This window comes from Myxine glutinosa, chromosome 13, assembly GCF_964187855.1.
Source record: "Myxine glutinosa chromosome 13, kmMyxGlut1.1, whole genome shotgun sequence".
In the NCBI taxonomy this organism is placed as follows: Eukaryota; Metazoa; Chordata; class Myxini; order Myxiniformes; family Myxinidae; genus Myxine; species Myxine glutinosa.
In genome coordinates, this window is record NC_136273.1 from 104,059,203 (window position 1) to 104,080,752 (window position 21,550).

General features: G+C 40.7%; 2 protein-coding genes across 11 annotated transcripts in view; both read right to left on the reverse strand.

Moving 5' to 3' along the window:
- LOC137439152 (sterile alpha motif domain-containing protein 9-like) overlaps positions 1–4,628 on the reverse strand; it is a 56,492-nt gene extending 51,864 nt beyond the window's left edge. Inside the window, exon 1 of one of the 2 annotated variants that reach the window (XM_068134876.2) lies at positions 4,263–4,628. The gene's annotated coding sequence lies outside the window, so the exon portion shown is untranslated. The remainder of the gene's footprint in view (positions 1–4,262) is intronic. The other variant, XM_068134877.2, reaches the window with a different exon arrangement.
- A 7,866-nt stretch (positions 4,629–12,494) lies between these two features.
- Positions 12,495–21,550, reverse strand: part of NOS1AP (nitric oxide synthase 1 adaptor protein) — a 72,490-nt gene continuing 63,434 nt past the window's right edge. For 6 of the 9 annotated variants that reach the window (XM_078767848.1, XM_068134889.2, XM_068134890.2 and 3 more), the window contains 2 exons: positions 15,459–15,607; positions 12,495–13,371 (listed from right to left, as the gene is read on the reverse strand). In XM_078767848.1, coding sequence (XP_078623974.1) covers positions 12,873–13,371; positions 15,459–15,607 — 648 coding nt within the window. In that variant the 3' untranslated portion in view covers positions 12,495–12,872. The remainder of the gene's footprint in view (positions 13,372–15,458; positions 15,608–21,550) is intronic. The other 3 variants (XM_078767847.1, XM_068134888.2, XM_068134891.2) reach the window with 3 other exon arrangements.

Consider the following 21,550-nt stretch of genomic DNA (forward strand, 5'->3'; position numbering starts at 1 on the left):
TTGAGATTTACACAAGGAAGTAGGCTATGGGTGAAAAGACTGGGAATACAGAGAACGAAAGTTATTGGATCACAAACGACGGACCACTGAGAGGAAAACAAAGCCTCAAGGTTGTACAGTGCACACTGTACAAGGCCTCAAGACACGACACGAATTAACATGATTTTCAATACAGGTATGAAAGATTTGCACCGAAAAATCTTCGTCGGGACACAATATACGTACAACACCATAAATAAATACAGTTTTAACGAAAATACAAATGGGAACAATCACTTAACTTCGATTTCAAATCGTTCGCGACGCGGCAAAGGCCTTGCTCGCGACACGGCAAACAGACGATCCAATTTTTCGGGACACAATATACGTATCGATTTTTCTGGTCTTCATCAATGATCTCTCCGACTCTCTTGAAAATCCTCTCTATCTCTTTGCTGACGACTCTACTCTCTGCCGCTCCATTCCTCATCCCTCAGATCGGCAGTCTGCAGCCTCCTCACTCTCTGCAGACCTGGACAAAATCACAGACTGGGCAAACAAATGGAACATGTCTTTCAATCCTGATAAATCTCAGACTCTTACGATGTCTCTCCGAAAACACCGACTGGAAAACCCTCCCATCCACTTTCTGAATAATCCTCTCCAAGAAGTTCTGTCACTCAAGCTTTTGGGTCTCACTATTTGCCATGATCTTTCTTGGGAAAACCACATTTCAAATCTGGCCTCCAAAGCCAGTCGCCGACTGGGCATCCTCCGTCATGCGAAGTCCTTCCTTGGCACACCTGAGCTCCTCACCACATACAAGTCTTTCATCCACAGCTCTATGGAATACTGCTCTCCCCTCTGGTCTGGTGCTCCTGCCTCACACCTAGCCCGTCTTCACGCTGTTGAAACCAAAGCGTTCAGAATCATTGGAATCTCCCGCGATGAAGCTAACTCCAAGGGCCTTTCACTCACTCACCGCAGGCAGGTTGGTGGTCTTTCTGTCTTCTACCGACTCCTCTCTGGCCTTGCCCCCCCAGCCCTCTCTGGGCTCTGTGCCCCAAATATTCCTACAGGTCGCACAAGATCTGCCTGCAACCCTCTTATGGTTAAACTGCCAAAATCAAGACTTTCTGCTCACCTTCACTCCTTCATTCCTCTTTTCTCCCGCCTCTGGAACAAACTCCCTCACTCTCTTCAATCCCACTCCACCCTCCAGGTCTTTAAAACAGCTGTTCACCACCATCTCTTATCCTCCCCCATCCAAAACCTTGATCTTTTCTACCCCCGCTAATTTCGGTCCCCTTGTGTTTTATACTTCTGCCACCTCCCCCCCCCCACCCCCTTCCCACGCCTCCTGCCCCCAAGCCCTCTCCCTCCCACACTTCTCCCTGCTCTCAAATGTTGTGGTTGTGTGCTTCCCCTTCTCTCCCCATCTTGTCTTCCGCTCCCTCTTTTTGTATATTTTGTTTGTCTGGTTGATTTGTTTGTGAAATAAATGTTAGCTCTTTCACGAGCCTCGATTCAGTATACAAAAAAAAAAGAAAAAAAAAAAGAGACCCAAAACACCCTGCAGACCCAGAAGACCCTGAAGACCTTAAATATCCAAAAGACCACCAAGACCCAAAAGTGCCAGAAGACTCGTAAGACCCATAAGACCCATAATACCCTTTTAGACACATTATACCCCAAGATCCTGAAGACCCTGAAGACCCCAAAGACCCTTAAGACCACTTTTACCTTTAAGACCCTTTCAATACTTTAGACACCTTGAGATCCCTTCAGCCTTCCAACCTTTTATACCCTTTAAACCTTTACACCCCTTAAGTCCCTTTTCATCCCTTAGACCTTAATCCCATTTAGACCCCTTCGCTCGGACCCTTGACCATTTAGAGTTTTACATCAATTGGACCTTTTTTGATTGCAAATAAATTACAAATAAATAATATTTCCGATATTACAAATAAATTTGTACAAAAGAAATGTTTGTATTATGATTGATGTAAATCATGACAATACAGCAACTCAAGTTCAGTCAGCTCATTATCCTCAGTTTAAGCAAGCCCGTGCCTCTGCGGCGACGTGTGGTGAGGCGAGCGTAGTGAGCTAATCCATGCTAGTAATCTATATAAAACCGAAAAGGTATGTTTGCCCGCCATGAACATCAGCCACATGATCTATACACCACACAAATAGTAACCCCAATCAACAAACACAAAATAAACTAGATGGTATTCATAGAATACTTACCCTGTACAATGGACTTGGTGTGAGCCAGCGCTTCTGTTTTTGAAGGGGTTTTTATTCATTCGCCGACAGTCGCCGGAGGCAATATGTTTTCGGGTTGTCCGTCCGTCCGTCCGTCCATCTGGGCTAAACCTCGTTTTTCTCAGCAACCATATGTCCGATTGAGATGAAATTTTCAGAGTGGGAGTGACACCCATGCATAATGTTTTTAAAATAATAATTGTGACATCATAGGTGACATCATAAGATGGCGCCCATACCACGTGGTATGGCAGCCATCTTGGATTAAAAGCAAATTATTAAAATATTATTTCTCTGAAACCGCTGAATGGAAATATTTTAAACTTGGCACATTGTCAAGTACTCCCAATGGGGAACAAAAGCATGATAATAATTACATCATAGGTGAAGTGGTATACCAGCCAAAATGTTTTAATCGAATTCCTTATCCTAAAAATCTGAAATTGCATGCACATGATCTATCACCCATTTTTATTGAAATATTAATTTTATGACATCATACATCACATGGTTTGGCAGCGATATTGGATTGAAGGAAAATATTAAATAATTATATCTCTGAAACCGCTCACCCGATCGATGCGAAATTTTACAAATATCATCTGACAGCATTATATGCATTATTGCATTATTGTTGCATGTAGTTTGAAAATGATTACATCATAGGTGACATGGTTTGGCAGCCATCTTGGATAGAAAAACGAACCTTATCCGATCAACACGGAACTTGACATACGTGAACTCCTACCCAGACATATGCAGAGTGATGGCATCTACCGGTTGTGGGACTATGCAGAAGATGGCATATTGGCGACAGTCGTATTGTTCTAGTTTTTTGATCCAATATGGCTGCCAGACCACGTGAGCGATGACATCATGAATTTATATTCTCTAATATAATTGTTGTGTAGATCACACTGAATAAATTTCAAACTGATCGGACTAAGCCTTGTCCCTGTCGAATTATGACGTCATAATTAAGGCACGGATGACGTCATCGTTAACAAAACGTATTCCCCATGGGGAGTACTTGACAATGAGCCTTGTTTCAATTTTTCTCTATCGAGTGGTTTGGGAGCTATCGAGGTGTATCGTTTTTCCAAGATGTTGTCCGTACTACGTGAGCTATTATGTCATAATTATGAATAAAAAAATTATACAGCCAGAGGTGCTCCTATTGTAAAATTTCCTGTCAATCAGACCAACGGTTGCCGAGAAAATGACTTTTAAAAATGGAGACACTTACACCACATGTGCGCAGCCGAATGCCTAACCTTGTTTCGCTTCGCGAGCGCAGGGGAAAAAAACATGGAAACACCACATGAAAGTCCTGCTGAGGATCTGCAATCACCGATTGCTCTGTCTTGTTACGTGTTTAGGTCACGACGCTTCCTCGTTTATGAAAGTTTCTTGTTACGTGTTTACCTCACGATGCTTCCTCAGTTATGAGTTTCTTGTTAGGTGTTTACGTCACGACGCTTTCACGTTTATGAAAGTTTGTTTTTACGTGTTTACGTCACGACGCTTCCTTGTTTATGAAAGTTTCTTGTTACGTGTTTACCTCACGATGCTTCCTCAGTTACGAGTTTCTTGTTAGGTGTTTACGTCACGACGCTTGCACGTTTATGAAAGTTTGTTTTTACGTGTTTTCGTCACGACGCTTCCTTGTTTATGAAAGTTTCTTGTTACGTGTTTACGTCACGATGCTTCCTCAGTTATGAGTTTCTTGTTAGGTGTTTACGTCACGACGCTTCATCGGTTATGACTGCACAATCACACAAGGTTTGTAAATGTTGTAAAAGTGATTGAACAACCGTTGATCTGATATTCATGACAGCACGAGCGTGTGCATACCTTTACATGATGATGACTTTAAAAAAACATCACACAATTTCATCATTCGCAATTATATGAACTATAACATACGATATTATAAACTACCATGAAACATCTTTTACAAGTCGAGAATCGTCACAATCCGTTTGAAAGATCATTTCATTTCTGGTACTTACAGTCCATGATGTGACGACCACGGAGAGACAACCAGGTATGTGCACGCCCGACCAAACCAGGTATCTGCACGTCCGACCAAACCAGGTATCTGCACGTCCGACCAAACCAGGTATGTGCACGTCCGACCAAACCAGGTATGTGCACGTCCGACCAAACCAGGTATGTGCACTCCCGACCAAACCAGGTATCTGCACGTCCGACCAAACCAGGTATCTGCACGTCCGACCAAACCAGGTATGTGCACGTCCGACCAAACCAGGTATGTGCACGTCCGACCAAACCAGGTATGTGCACGTCCGACCAAACCAGGTATGTGCACGTTCGACCAAATCAGGTATCTGCACGTCCGAACACAGTAGAGAAGTGAAATTTCCCCGAAATTACTTATTTTGTAAATCTTGACGCGAGGGGGCGGAATAAAAACTAGCCAATCGCTTCTTCAGCTACCCCACCTCTCCCCCCGGCTCAAACGAGGCAGAGATTTCCCATCAATGACGTCATTGTCGTCATTTTGCACACTTCCGAAACATCTCGGAACTCCGTAATGTTTGAAAACAGGTTTTGAAAAATTCTCAATTTTTACCCACCCCGAAAGTTATGTTTGGCATTTTTGTCTTTCAGAATTTAAACTGTGACTGTCTGTGCTGTAGTCACAATGCAGATTTTGAAGTTCATGAAACATTTCAAAAATCAAGTGTTGATCTCTTGTCTCTGTCTCTCTCTTGATTCATTGATCAATGAATACAAAATTAACGATGAACGGTTATTTGATGAGTGAACTCTGGTGAATAGAACATTTGATTAGTGCAAGGAGAGAAGCTTGATAAAGATCCCATATTACACAAAGAATGACGTCATACATTCGGAACGATCACAACGTCAATGTGAATCACAATCGGATGAAACAATCATCAAAAATGTCCGTATTCTGTGACTTACAATCTGAAGTTTCAACCTCCGGGACCTCATTCTGTGACTTACAATCTGAAGTTTCATCCTCCGGAACCTTATTCTGTGACTTACAATCTGAAGTTTCATCCTCCGGGACCTCATTCTGTGACTTACAATCTGAAGTTTTATCCTCTGGGACCTTATTCTGTGACTTACAATCTGAAGTTTCATCCTCCGGGACCTCATTCTGTGACTTACAATCTGAAGTTTTATCCTCTGGGACCTTATTCTGTGACTTACAATCTGAAGTTTCATCCTCCGGGACCTCATTCTGTGACTTACAATCTGAAGTTTCATCCTCCAGGACCTTATTCTGTGACTTACAATCTCAAGTTTCATCCTTCGGGACCTCATTCTGTGACTTACAATCTGAAGTTTCATCCTCCAGGACCTTATTCTGTGACTTACAATCTGAAGTTTCATCCTCCGGGACCTCATTCTGTGACTTACAATCTGAAGTTTTATCCTCTGGGACCTTATTCTGTGACTTACAATGTGAAGTTTCATCCTCCGGGACCTTATTCTGAGACTTACAATCTGAAGTTTCATCCTCCGGGACCTCATTCTGTGACTTACAATCTGAAGTTTTATCCTCTGGGACCTTATTCTGTGACTTACAATCTGAAGTTTCATCCTCCGGGACCTTATTCTGTGACTTACAATCTGAAGTTTCATCCTCCAGGACCTCATTCTGTGACTTACAATCAAGTTTCATCCTCTGCGACCTCATTCTGTGACTTACAATCTGAAGTTTCATCCTCCGGGACCGCATTCTGCGACTTACAATCTGAAGTTTCATCCTTCGGGACCTCATTCTGCAACTTACAATCTGAAGTTTCATCCTCCGGGACATTATTCTGTGACTTACAATCTGAAGTTACATCCTCGAGGACATTATTCTGTGACTTACAATCTGAAGTTACATCCTCGAGGACATTATTCTGTGGCTTACAATCTGAAGTTTCATCCTCCGGGACCTTATTCTGTGACTTACAATCTGAAGTTTCATCATCCGGGACCTCATTCTGTGACCGCCAATCTGAAGTTTCATCCTCCTGGACCTCATTCTGCGACTTACAATCTGAAGTTTCATCCTCCGGGACCTCATTCTGTGACTTACAATCTGAAGTTTCATCCTCCGGGACATTATTCTGTGACTGACAATCTGAAGTTACATCCTTCGGGACCTCATTCTGCAACTTACAATCTGAAGTTTCATCCTTCGGGACCTCATTCTGCAACTTACAATCTGAAGTTTCATCCTCTGCGACCTTATTCTGAGACTTACAATCTGAAGTTTCATCCTCCGGGACCTCATTCTGTGACTTACAATCTGAAGTTTTATCCTCTGGGACCTTATTCTGTGACTTACAATCTGAAGTTTCATCCTCCGGGACCTTATTCTGTGACTTACAATCTGAAGTTTCATCCTCCAGGACCTCATTCTGTGACTTACAATCAAGTTTCATCCTCTGCGACCTCATTCTGCAACTTACAATCTGAAGTTTCATCCTCCGGGACATTATTCTGTGACTTACAATCTGAAGTTACATCCTCGAGGACATTATTCTGTGACTTACAATCTGAAGTTACATCCTCGAGGACATTATTCTGTGGCTTACAATCTGAAGTTTCATCCTCCGGGACCTTATTCTGTGACTTACAATCTGAAGTTTCATCATCCGGGACCTCATTCTGTGACCGCCAATCTGAAGTTTCATCCTCCTGGACCTCATTCTGCGACTTACAATCTGAAGTTTCATCCTCCGGGACCTCATTCTGTGACTTACAATCTGAAGTTTCATCCTCCGGGACATTATTCTGTGACTGACAATCTGAAGTTACATCCTCGAGGACATTATTCTGTGACTTACAATCTGAAGTTTCATCCTCCGGGACCTTATTCTGTGACTTACAATCTGAAGTTACATCCTCGAGGACATTATTCTGTGACTTAATATCTGAAGCTTCATCCTCCGGGACCTTATTCTGTGACTTAGAATCTGAGAATTCATCCTCCAGGTTATCCTTCTTCTTTGTGTATTCATTAAACTGCCCATTTTTGTGGTTATCCTTCTTCTTTGTGTATTCATTAAACTGCCCATTTATGAGGTTATCCTTCTTGTTTGTATATTTATTAAACTGCCCATTTATGTGGTTATCATTCTTCTTTGTGTATTCATTAAACTGCCCATTTATGTGGTTATCCTTCTTTTTTGTGTATTCATTAAACTGCCCATTTATGTGGTTATCCTTCTTCTTTGTGTATTCATGAAACTGCCCATTTATGTGGTTATCCTTCTTCTTTGTGTATTCATTAAACTGCCCATTTATGTGGTTATCCTTCTTGTTTGTATATTTATTAAACTGCCCATTTATGTGGTTATCCCTCCAGTTTGTATATTAATTAAACTCCCCATTTATGTGGTTATCCCTCTAGTTTGTATATTCATTAAACTCCCCATTTATGTGGTTATCCCTCCAGTTTGTATATTTATTAAACTCCCCATTTATGTGGTTATCCCTCCAGTTTGTATATTTATTAAACTCCCCATTTATGTGGTTATCCCTCCAGTTTGTATATTCATTAAACTCCCCATTTATGTGGTTATCCCTCTAGTTTGTATATTAATTAAACTCCCCATTTATGTGGTTATCCATCTAATTTGTATATTCATTAAACTCCCCATTTATGTGATTATCCCTCCAGGTTGTATATTCATTAAACTCCCCATTTATGTGGTTATCCCTCTAGTTTGTATATTCATTAAACTCCCCATTTATGTGGTTATCCCTCTAGTTTGTATATTCATTAAACTCCCCATTTATGTGATTATCCCTCCAGGTTGTATATTCATTAAACTCCCCATTTATGTGGTTATCCCTCCAGTTTGTATATTTATTAAACTCCCCATTTATGTGGTTATTCCTCTAGTTTGTATATTCATTAAACTCCCCATTTATATGGTTATCCCTCTAGTTTGTATATTCATTAAACTCCCCATTTATGTGGTTATCCCTCCAGTTTGTATATTCATTAAACTCCCCATTGATGTGGTTATCCCTCCAGTTTGTATATTTATTAAACTCCCCATTTATGTGGTTATCCCTCCAGTTTGTATATTTATTAAACTCTCCATTTATGTGGTTATCCCTCTAGTTTGTATATTCATTAAACTCCCCATTTATATGGTTATCCCTCTAGTTTGTATATTCATTAAACTCCCCATTTATGTGGTTATCCCTCCAGTTTGTATATTCATTAAACTCCCCATTTATGTGGTTATCCCTCCAGTTTGTATATTTATTAAACTCCCCATTTATGTGGTTATCCCTCCAGTTTGTATATTTATTAAACTCCCCATTTATGTGGTTATCCCTCCAGTTTGTATATTCATTAAACTCCCCATTTATGTGGTTATCCCTCTAGTTTGTATATTTATTAAACTCCCCATTTATGTGGTTATCCCTCCAGTTTGTATATTTATTAAACTCCCCATTTATGTGGTTATCCCTCTAGTTTGTATATTTATTAAACTCCCCATTTATGTGGTTATCCCGCCAGTTTGTATATTCATTAAACTCCCCATTTATGTGGTTATCCCTCCAGTTTGTATATTCATTAAACTCCCCATTTATGTGGTTATCCCTCCAGTTTGTATATTTATTAAACTCCCCATTTATGTGGTTATCCCTCCAGTTTGTATATTCATTAAACTCCCCATTTATGTGGTTATCCCTCCAGTTTGTATATTCATTAAACTCCCCATTTATGTGGTTATCCCTCCAGTTTGTATATTCATTAAACTCCACATTTATGTGGTTATCCCTCTAGTTTGTATATTCATTAAACTCCCCATTTATGTGGTTATCCCTCCAGTTTGTATATTTATTAAACTCCCCATTTATGTGGTTATCCCTCCAGTTTGTATATTTATTAAACTCCCCATTTATGTGGTTATCCCTCCAGTTTGTATATTTATTAAACTCCCCATTTATGTGGTTATCCCTCCAGTTTGTATATTCATTAAACTCCCCATTTATGTGGTTATCCCTCCAGTTTGTATATTCATTAAACTCCCCATTTATGTGGTTATCCCTCCAGTTTGTATATTCATTAAACTCCCCATTTATGTGGTTATCCCTCCAGTTTGTATATTCATTAAACTCCCCATTTATGTGGTTATCCCTCCAGTTTGTATATTCATTAAACTCCTCATTTATGTGGTTATCCCTCCAGTTTGTATATTCATTAAACTCCCCATTTATGTGGTTATCCCTCCAGTTTGTATATTCATTAAACTCCCCATTTATGTGGTTATCCCTCCAGTTTGTATATCCATTAAACTCCCCATTTATGTGGTTATCCCTCCAGTTTGTATATTCATTAAACTCCCCATTTATGTGGTTATCCCTCTAGTTTGTATATTTATTAAACTCCCCATTTATGTGGTTATCCCTCCAGTTTGTATATTCATTAAACTCCCCATTTATGTGGTTATCCCTCCAGTTTGTATATTCATTAAACTCCCCATTTATGTGGTTATCCCTCCAGTTTGTATATTTATTAAACTCCCCATTTATGTGGTTATCCCTCCAGTTTGTATATTCATTAAACTCCCCATTTATGTGGTTATCCCTCCAGTTTGTATATTCATTAAACTCCCCATTTATGTGGTTATCCCTCCAGTTTGTATATTCATTAAACTCCACATTTATGTGGTTATCCCTCTAGTTTGTATATTCATTAAACTCCCCATTTATGTGGTTATCCCTCCAGTTTGTATATTTATTAAACTCCCCATTTATGTGGTTATCCCTCCAGTTTGTATATTTATTAAACTCCCCATTTATGTGGTTATCCCTCCAGTTTGTATATTTATTAAACTCCCCATTTATGTGGTTATCCCTCCAGTTTGTATATTCATTAAACTCCCCATTTATGTGGTTATCCCTCCAGTTTGTATATTCATTAAACTCCCCATTTATGTGGTTATCCCTCCAGTTTGTATATTCATTAAACTCCCCATTTATGTGGTTATCCCTCCAGTTTGTATATTCATTAAACTCCCCATTTATGTGGTTATCCCTCCAGTTTGTATATTCATTAAACTCCTCATTTATGTGGTTATCCCTCCAGTTTGTATATTCATTAAACTCCCCATTTATGTGGTTATCCCTCCAGTTTGTATATTCATTAAACTCCCCATTTATGTGGTTATCCCTCCAGTTTGTATATTCATTAAACTCCCCATTTATGTGGTTATCCCTCCAGTTTGTATATTCATTAAACTCCCCATTTATGTGGTTATCCCTCCAGTTTGTATATTCATTAAACTCCCCATTTATGTGGTTATCCCTCCAGTTTGTATATTCATTAAACTCCCCATTTATGTGGTTATCCCTCCAGTTTGTATATTCATTAAACTCCCCATTTATGTGGTTATCCCTCCAGTTTGTATATTCATTAAACTCCCCATTTATGTGGTTATCCCTCCAGTTTGTATATTCATTAAACTCCCCATTTATGTGGTTATCCCTCCAGTTTGTATATTCATTAAACTCCCCATTTATGTGGTTATCCCTCCAGTTTGTATATTCATTAAACTCCCCATTTATGTGGTTATCCCTCCAGTTTGTATATTCATTAAACTCCTCATTTATGTGGTTATCCCTCCAGTTTGTATATTCATTAAATTCCCCATTTATGTGGTTATCCCTCTAGTTTGTATATTCATTAAACTCCCCATTTATGTGGTTATCCCTCCAGTTTGTATATTCATTAAACTCCCCATTTATGTGGTTATCCCTCCAGTTTGTATATTCATTAAACTCCCCATTTATGTGGTTATCCCTCTAGTTTGTATATTTATTAAACTCCCCATTTATGTGGTTATCCCTCCAGTTTGTATATTCATTAAACTCCCCATTTATGTGGTTATCCCTCTAGTTTGTATATTTATTAAACTCCCCATTTATGTGGTTATCCCTCCAGTTTGTATATTCATTAAACTCCCCATTTATGTGGTTATCCCTCCAGTTTGTATATTCATTAAACTCCCCATTTATGTGGTTATCCCTCCAGTTTGTATATTCATTAAACTCCCCATTTATGTGGTTATCCCTCTAGTTTGTATATTTATTAAACTCCCCATTTATGCTGATTGTTTATAAAATTGACGCAACAAGAATTTGCTGGGATTTTCTTCGCACACTCTCTGTATGCCACCTTTAATAAACTGGTCCGGATCAAGTCTTCCCCATTTGGACCAATGGCAGACCAAACAAATGATCAGCTGATTATTTATAATTGGACTAGATATGGTGAAGTGACATATTCAATGATGACCATTCTTCATATGGGGAAATTAATCCTTCAGTACAAGACAAGAGTGAGATGTTTGTGGCGGTTGCTCGAGTGAGATGTGCATGGAAGAAGTTTTGGGAACTGAGTGGCGTGCTGATGAGGAGGAGAGTGTCGTTGAAGCTGAAGGGAAAGGTGTATGCTGCATGTGTGAGAAGTGTTATGATTTATGGGAGCGAGACATGGGTCATGAACGTAGAGCAGCAACGAAGGCTGGAAAGGGTGGAAATACGAATGGTTCGGTGGATGTGCGGAGTGTCGTTGAGAGAGAGGAAGACAAATGATGAATTGCGAAAGATGATGGGAATAGAGCCTGTGATGGATGCTGTGAAGAGGAACAGGCCGAGATGGTTTGTTCATGTGTTGAGGAAGGATGAAAGTGACTGGTTGAGAAGTGATGGAAATGAATGGAGAAGGAAGTAGAGGACGAGGAAGACCGAGAAAGACTTGGCTAAAGATGGTGGAAGAAGAAATGCGGGCAAGGGGGTTAACAAGGAGAGATGCAGAAAATAGGTCAAAATGGAGAAGATCGTCATGGGGACCGCAAGGCTAACCCCCGCTCTAGCAGGGAAAATGGCCTTAAAATGCCTGTTGTAGTACAAGACAAACTGCTGCAATTAAATTGTGAGAGAGGAGAGAGAGAGGAGAGGAGAGAGAGAGGAGAGAGAGAGGAGAGAGAGAGGAGAGAGGAGAGAGAGAGAGAGAGGAGAGAGAGAGGAGAGAGAGAGGAGAGGAGAGAGAGAGGAGAGAGAGGAGAGAGAGAGGAGAGAGAGGAGAGAGAGAGGGGAGAGAGAGGAGAGAGAGAGGAGAGAGAGGAGAGAGGAGAGAGGAGAGAGGAGAGAGGAGAGAGGAGAGAGAGGAGAGAGGAGAGAGAGGAGAGAAAAATCTCATCATGAATTGTCCATGGACCATAAAGCAAAATTCATCAAAAATATAATTTGTCTATTGTTGGAAGATGGGAAACCTGACTGCAGGACAAGAAGAATGTAAAGATCGAGATGACAAAACATATATTCCCATCAATACAATTCACCAAACAAGATCACTTTACTTAAACCACCAACTACCATGAACCTTCCAACATGTTGAATTGGTTTACGAAAGAGTGCCAAAGTACCTCTAAACGGGTCACAAAGATCCACAAATGTAAACTACGAATAGAGATTACCTGCCCAGGTAATGGATACAACCTCTCACGATTCACAGTATGCCTCTTCCAAGCATTTGATAGCCTATGTTACTTTGTTAGCAGTATTCTTATGAACATTATTAATGTTATTTCATAAAGACCAGCCTAGCAGCCTGTTGCATCCTCCATCTCCCCAGCAGAATCGCGTTGCCTCGGCAGGCCGGAGTCGTCAGAGAGACTCTCTTGTAGCTCCTCCTCAGACAAACTGATGTGCAATCGAGTGTTGTTGCTCGTATCCCGTTTTGCCACATCACCCGAGCTGTCCGATTGCTCGCTCGGAAGCCTCGATGCTGCACCGTTGGTGCCCGAGGCTTCTGGAGCGCCCTTATGCTGCTTCTTCGCTCTCTCTTCCAGCCAGGTATTGAAACGGTCACCCTCTGTGCTAGCAGCTGGAGCAGAAGGTGATAGCGAAGTATAAGAACCATCCTCTTGGCACAATTCATGACCTTGACTCAGGGATGTGCTTGGAGATGATGAGGGCAAGGGTACCGCTAGGCCCAGCATTGCATGCTGGCAAGGCAGCGGGCGAGCAAGGCGTCTGCGGGCATGGCTGATCTGGGAGGTGGGTGGCGGAGCGAGGCGAGGAACACCGTCCAATGAGCCACTTGTAGGATGAACAAATACAGGAGATATGAAGGGGAACAAAAACAAATCAACTTTCATCAAAACAAACTCAAACAAAAAAAGGCAATACTTGAGAACGGGAAGTTACTGCAGTATTTCTGATTGTACAGAATTGCAAACATTTCTTTTGTCTCCTGTATTTTGATATTTCCTATCGCCTGTATTTCTGATTGTACAGAATTGCAAACATTTCTTTTGTCTCCTGTATTTTGATATTTCCTATCGCCTGTATTTCTTATTGTACAGAATTGCAAACATTTCTTTTGTCTCCTGTATTTTGATATTTCCTATCGCCTGTATTTCTTATTGTACAGAATTGCAAGCATTTCTTTTTGTCTCCTGTATTTTGATATTTCCTTTCTCCTGTATTTCTGATTGTACAGAATTGCAAACATTTCTTTTGTCTCCTGTATTTTGATATTTCCTATCGCCTGTATTTCTGATTGTACAGAATTGCAAACATTTCTTTTGTCTCCTGTATTTTGAAAATTTATATCTCCTGTATTTCTTATTGTACAGAATTGCAAGCATTTCTTTTGTCTCCTGTATTTTGATAATTTATATCTCCTGTATTTCTTATTGTACAGAATTGCAAGCATTTCTTTTGTCTCCTGTATTTTGATATTTTCTATCGCCTGTATTTCTGATTGTACAGAATTGCAAGCATTTCTTTTTGTCTCCTGTATTTTGATATTTCCTATCGCCTGTATTTCTGATTGTACAGAATTGCAAGCATTTCTTTTGTCTCCTGTATTTTGATAATTTCTATCTCCTGTATTTCTGAATGCACAGAATTGCAAACATTTCTTATGTCTCCTGTATTTTGATAATTTCTATCTCCTGTATTTCTGATTGTACAGAATTGCAAACATTTTTTTGTCTCCTGTATTTGAATATTTTCTATCTCCTGTATTTCTGTCATCATCTGTCGAGCCGAAGCATGAATTTCCCGGAACTGTGGACCTTTGCACTGACACGCATCGCCGCGCCATTGTTTTTGGACACTGGGTGTGGACCTTCCCTCTCAAGGGGTTGTCCTGGGGCCGGCGGCAGTACCCGGTACCCGGCGGTACTCTGACTTGGAGCGGCGGTACCCAAACTGTGAGGCCCGCATAGTGGAGGTCTTCTGTACCACCCACCCAGGCTTGGCCAGGTGGGCACGTGCGTGGGGGATTGCTCCATATGTGCCGAGGCGGCTGGGGGAAATTGGGCTGGTGCCTGGGGGAGGCCTCTCCCACTTGTGGACAGGCTGAGTTGCAGGCCGCCGCACTCGTCCGGCATCGGCAGTGCTCATCTATGGGTCCTGTTAGGACTCAGATTTGGCTGTGCTCTCCAATCCCTTCGACGCGGGGGCTGGCGCGCTCAGGTGACTTGGGTAACTGAGCGTGTTTTTTGGCCTTTACCTCCGCACCGACCCCACCCACGTACTGTATGGGGGGAAATCACTTCGCTACAATCTTTTGGACCGAATGGTGATCTCCACCGTGTCACAAATGGACCTGTTGAATGGGTCAGATCTGGCGGGGAAGTGGCAGTTATCCCCCACAAACGAAATCACAAATTGTGTGGAGAAATCCTTGGGGCGCCTTCTGTAGCAATGTAGGTCAGCACGTGGTGTGTGCGCCAGTGCCCCCTATGCCAAAGCTGCTGGGGCGCCTCTCGGAAATCTCCACCCAGGTTGCAGTGTGGGTAAGGCTACCAGGTGTGGAAGCAGAGTGGTGGAGGTGGCAGGAAAATCGTGGGCTACCAGGGACCAATGTCACTGCAGCCACAATCGGCGGAATTGAATGAGGCCAGAGATCGGCCCAGCGCAGCTTGGCAGCTGCACTGGGGTGGACTGGGGTTTCTATATATTCCTGTCTCATGTATTATTTTTTATCTCCTTTATTAACAATAATAGTAATAATAATTTTGATATAAACAAAAGAAATGAAAGACAACATTTTATAAACACAAGAACATGAAAAAAAATCTAAAATATTAAAACTACAACATGCTATACTTTGCCAAATTGTGGAGGACAGCAGTGGTCATTACTTGGGATCAGGTATTTGTGGCTGGTCTTACCGGTGAAATTGTAGCTCGTACTTCGGTTGGATTCCTCTATCCACAGTCCCTCCTCTGTTCTTTAAGAACCGTGGCAGAGTTGCACCCCTGGGACTGTTGGAAAGAAACGCTTGAGGGTTTGGCTCTCCATATCCATTGCTGAGGGAAAGCTGAGGATAGACAATTTAGGGGTTTAAAGGGGCCAGCATATTCACGTCAAGAAACAACATACGAGGTGCATGCATTTAATAAAGCAATGTGTAGCAATCCTATAGATCCATTAAAACAATATGTGAGTTGTGGCCAATAGTGTTGATTATGATGGAATCAAATCCAATCCTAATGGTTGCCAGTTCAAATCCAGTTGAAGGAGGAAGACTTCATTTTTAGCTCACCTGGAACAAAGTTCCGGGGAGCTAATGCAATGGCATGTCGTCCGTCCATCCGTCCATCAGTCCGTAAACACTTGCAACTTCTTCTCTGAAACGGCTAATGGGATTGTAATGAAACTTGGCATAAATGATATTTGGTATGTTGTGACTAAAGGTTGTTTGCGGCATAAAAAAAAAAAAATCAGGCCTTAAGGGAGAGTAAGTGGAGGAAGGGGGGCGGGGGGTGTTGCCCCCCCAAAATAGGTATTTGCATTCTTCCCAGAAACTACACGCAATTCTGATGAAGCTTATCCACAACCTTAATCATCCGTGCTGTACCAAAGTTTGTTCACGGCATAAAAAAAAAAATTTAGAATTAATAATAATAATAATCGGCCCCTGTGGGGATCTAGGGAGGGGGGGGGTTGCCCCCACCCCAAATAGGTATTTGCTTTCTTCTCAGAAACTACACACACAATTTTTATGAAACTTAACCACAACCTTCATCACCCGTGATGTACCAATGTTTGTTCAAGACATTAGAAAAATTGGGGTCTGAGGAGGTATACGGGGTAGGGGAGAGGGGGAGGGGTTTCCCCCCAAAATAGGTATTTTTTTGTTTGTTTGTTTAAAGTCTTACGATTACGTTAGTATGATAGTACATGCTGCCCTGTCTCCAAGCAACCATTGAAATTGGTTTAAAATATAGTGATACTGATTAAAATACCTTTAGTCAGTGTAGGATACTACTTTATTCCACCAGGTGAGCGCCCAGGGGTATTGCCCCTATTTTTGTAAGCTTCTGGAACCCAAAACTTCTATCTGGCACTTAAGCTCCACCACATAAGCTCGATTCATATTATGCTTTCTGTTTTTAAAACCCATAACAGTGTAAAAATCTGTCATTCCATCATCAGAATATTTTGTCGATAGCTAAAAATACAATATTTATGAGTAATCATGTGTCTTACAATCCGAACGCCTTCAGTGTGTATCACTGACCAAAAAGTGAGTGCATTAAACTACACAATTTGATGAATTATTCATACAATTGCTCGTCATGGCAGCACGGTTCTTGATTCGTAACCATGTGGGATGATTCAATGAACCACAATTCAATGCTAAAAGAGATTTTTCTCTGGTTTGTCCGAAATACTTTGTTTCCCTCTGGGTCGTACAACCAATTGCAGTTACCATATTCTTAATCCGAATCTGTCCAAGAGGTAATTGTACATTATGGGGAATAGGATGATAATGATTCGGGCTGGCAGGATGTACTACAGGAATGCACACTCGCCTCGTCCAGCCTGGGTTCAAATCCTGACCCAGCTATAAACTATCATCTTCTTGTTTCACATGGAGGGCAATTCATCAATCATATTGACATGAAACGGGCGTCCCACCTGCCCGGATTATTCGGTGGATGTTCAAGATCCAAAGGTTTCCTTCGTGAAGAATAGTCGAGCTATTGCCGGCACCATGTACAAATTACAAATTCCTGCCCCAACTACTCAGCCACATGTCAGGCCGCGCCAGCCAGTTCATGAAACAATTGGGCCTAGCTTCCTCCGGTCAACACCAAGTAGGAATAATTGTGGCCGTTAAAGAAGATGATAACAATTGTATTTTTGTGTTCTTTGTCATATTTTGATTCTAAAACAAACCAGACTTGGTGGCATTCTGGTTAAAATGTTAGGTCTGGGAAGTCCGCAGTTTGATTCTGACCATTGCCGTGTCAAACCAAATACGGTAAAAATGGTACATTCTGCCTCGTTCATTTCATCCAACCCTCTCGCCCCTTCCCACCAATTTAACATCCTGTTAATTTCATCCAAACCCCATTCAACATCCTGTTAATTCCATCAAACCAAACCCCATTCAACATCCTGTTAATTCCGTCAAACCAAACCCCATTCAACATCCTGTTAATTTCAACAAACCCCATTCAACATCCTGTGAATTCCATCAAACCAAACCCCATTCAACATCCTGTTAATTCCATCAAACCGAACACCATTCAACATCCTGTTAATTCCATCAAACCAAACCCCATTCAACATCCTGTTAATTCCATCAAACCAAACCCCATTCAACATCCTGTTAATTCCATCAAACCAAACCCCATTCAACATCCTGTTAATTCCAACAAACCAAACCCCATTCAACATCCTGTTAATTCCATCAAACCAAACCCCATTCAACATCCTGTTAATTCTATCAAACCAAACCCCATTCAACATCCTGTTAATTCCGTCAAACCAAACCCCATTCAACATCCTGTTAATTCCATCAAACCAAACCCCATTCAACATCCTGTTAATTCCATCAAACCAAACCCCATTCAACATCCTGTTAATTCCATCAAACCAAACCCCATTCAACATCCTGTTAATTCCATCAAACCAAACCCCATTCAACATCCTGTTAATTCCATCAAACCAAACCCCATTCAACATCCTGTTAATTCCATCAAACCAAACCCCATTCAACATCCTGTTAATTCCATCAAACCAAACCCCATTCAACATCCTGTTAATTCCATCAAACCGAACACCATTCAACATCCTGTTAATTCCATCAAACCAAACCCCATTCAACATCCTGTTAATTCCATCAAACCAAACCCCATTCAACATCCTGTTAATCCCATCAAACCAAACCCCATTCAACATCCTGTTAATTCCAACAAACCAAACCCCATTCAACATCCTGTTAATTCTATCAAACCAAACCCCATTCAACATCCTGTTAATTCCATCAAACCAAACCCCATTCAACATCCTGTTAATTCCATCAAACCAAACCCCATTCAACATCCTGTTAATTCCATCAAACCAAACCCCATTCAACATCCTGTTAATCCCATCAAACCAAACCCCATTCAACATCCTGTTAATTCCAACAAACCAAACCCCATTCAACATCCTGTTAATTCTATCAAACCAAACCCCATTCAACATCCTGTTAATTCCATCAAACCAAACCCCATTCAACATCCTGTTAATTCCATCAAACCGAACACCATTCAACATCCTGTTAATTCCATCAAACCAAACCCCATTCAACATCCTGTTAATTCCATCAAACCAAACCCCATTCAACATCCTGTTAATCCCATCAAACCAAACCCCATTCAACATCCTGTTAATCCCATCAAACCCCATTCAACATCCTGTTAATTCCATCAAACCGAACACCATTCAACATCCTGTTAATTCCATCAAACCGAACCCCATTCAACATCCTGTTAATTCCAACAAACCAAACCCCATTCAACATCCTGTTAATTCCATCAAACCGAACACCATTCAACATCCTGTTAATTCCATCAAACCGAACCCCATTCAACATCCTGTTAATTCCATCAAACCAAACCCCATTCAACATCCTGTTAATTCCATCAAACCGAACACCATTCAACATCCTGTTAATTCCATCAAACCAAACCCCATTCAACATCCTGTTAATTCCATCAAACCGAACACCATTCAACATCCTGTTAATTCCATCAAACCAAACCCCATTCAACATCCTGTTAATTCCATCAAACCGAACCCCATTCAACATCCTGTTAATTCCATCAAACCAAACCCCATTCAACATCCTGTTAATTCCATCAAACCAAACCCCATTCAACATCCTGTTAATTCCATCAAATCGAACACCATTCAACATCCTGTTAATTCCATCAAACCAAACCCCATTCAACATCCTGTTAATTCCGTCAAACCAAACCCCATTCAACATCCTGTTAATTCCATCAAACCAAACCCCATTCAACATCCTGTTAATTTCATCAAACCAAACCCCATTAAACATCCTGTTAATTCCATCAAACCAAACCCCATTCAACATCCTGTTAATTCCATCAAACCAAACCCCATTCAACATCCTGTTAATTCCATCAAAGCAAACCCCATTCAACATCCTGTTAATTCCATCAAAGCAAACCCCATTCAACATCCTGTTAATTCCATCAAACCAAACCCCATTCAACATCCTGTTAATTCCATCAAACCAAACCCCATTCAACATCCTGTTAATTCCGTCAAACCAAACTCCATTCAACAAACATCCTGTTAATTCCATCAAACCAAACCCCATTAAACATCCTGTTAATTCCATCAAACCAAACCCCATTAAACATCCTGTTAATTCCATCAAACCAAACCCCATTCAACATCCTGTTAATTTCGTCAAACCAAACCCCATTCAACATCCTGTTAATTCCATCAAACCAAACCCCATTCAACATCCTGTTAATTCCATCAAACCAAACCCCATTCAACATCCTGTTAATTCCATCAAACCAAACCCCATTCAACATCCTGTTAATTCCATCAAACCAAACCCCATTCAACATCCTGTTAATTCCATCAAACCAAACCCCATTCAACATCCTGTTAATTCCATCAAACCGAACACCATTCAACATCCTGTTAATTCCATCAAACCAAACCCCATTCAACATCCTGTTAATTCCATCAAACCAAACCCCATTCAACATCCTGTTAATTCCATCAAATCAAACCCCATTCAACATCCTGTTAATTCCATCAAACCGAACACCATTCAACATCCTGTTAATTCCATCAAACCAAACCCCATTCAACATCCTGTTAATTCCATCAAACCGAACCCCATTCAACATCCTGTTAATTCCATCAAACCAAACCCCATTCAACATCCTGTTAATTCCGTCAAACCAAACCCCATTCAACATCCTGTTAATTCCATCAAACCAAACCCCATTCAACATCCTGTTAATTTCATCAAACCAAACCCCATTAAACATCCTGTTAATTCCATCAAACCAAACCCCATTCAACATCCTGTTAATTCCATCAAACCAAACCCCATTCAACATCCTGTTAATTCCATCAAAGCAAACCCCATTCAACATCCTGTTAATTCCATCAAACCAAACCCCATTCAACATCCTGTTAATTCCATCAAACCAAACCCCATTCAACATCCTGTTAATTCCGTCAAACCAAACCCCATTCAACATCCTGTTAATTCCATCAAACCAAACCCCATTAAACATCCTGTTAATTCCATCAAACCAAACCCCATTAAACATCCTGTTAATTCCATCAAACCAAACCCCATTCAACATCCTGTTAATTTCGTCAAACCAAACCCCATTCAACATCCTGTTAATTCCATCAAACCAAACCCCATTCAACATCCTGTTAATTCCATCAAACCAAACCCCATTCAACATCCTGTTAATTCCATCAAACCAAACCCCATTCAACATCCTGTTAATTCCATCAAACCAAACCCCATTCAACATCCTGTTAATTCCATCAAACCAAACCCCATTCAACATCCTGTTAATTCCATCAAACCGAACACCATTCAACATCCTGTTAATTCCATCAAACCAAACCCCATTCAACATCCTGTTAATTCCATCAAACCAAACCCCATTCAACATCCTGTTAATTCCATCAAATCAAACCCCATTCAACATCCTGTTAATTCCATCAAACCGAACACCATTCAACATCCTGTTAATTCCATCAAACCAAACCCCATTCAACATCCTGTTAATTCCATCAAACCAAACCCCATTCAACATCCTGTTAATCCCATCAAACCAAACCCCATTCAACATCCTGTTAATTCCATCAAACCAAACCCCATTCAACATCCTGTTAATTTCGTCAAACCAAACCCCATTCAACATCCTGTTAATTCCGTCAAACCAAACCCCATTCAACATCCTGTTAATTC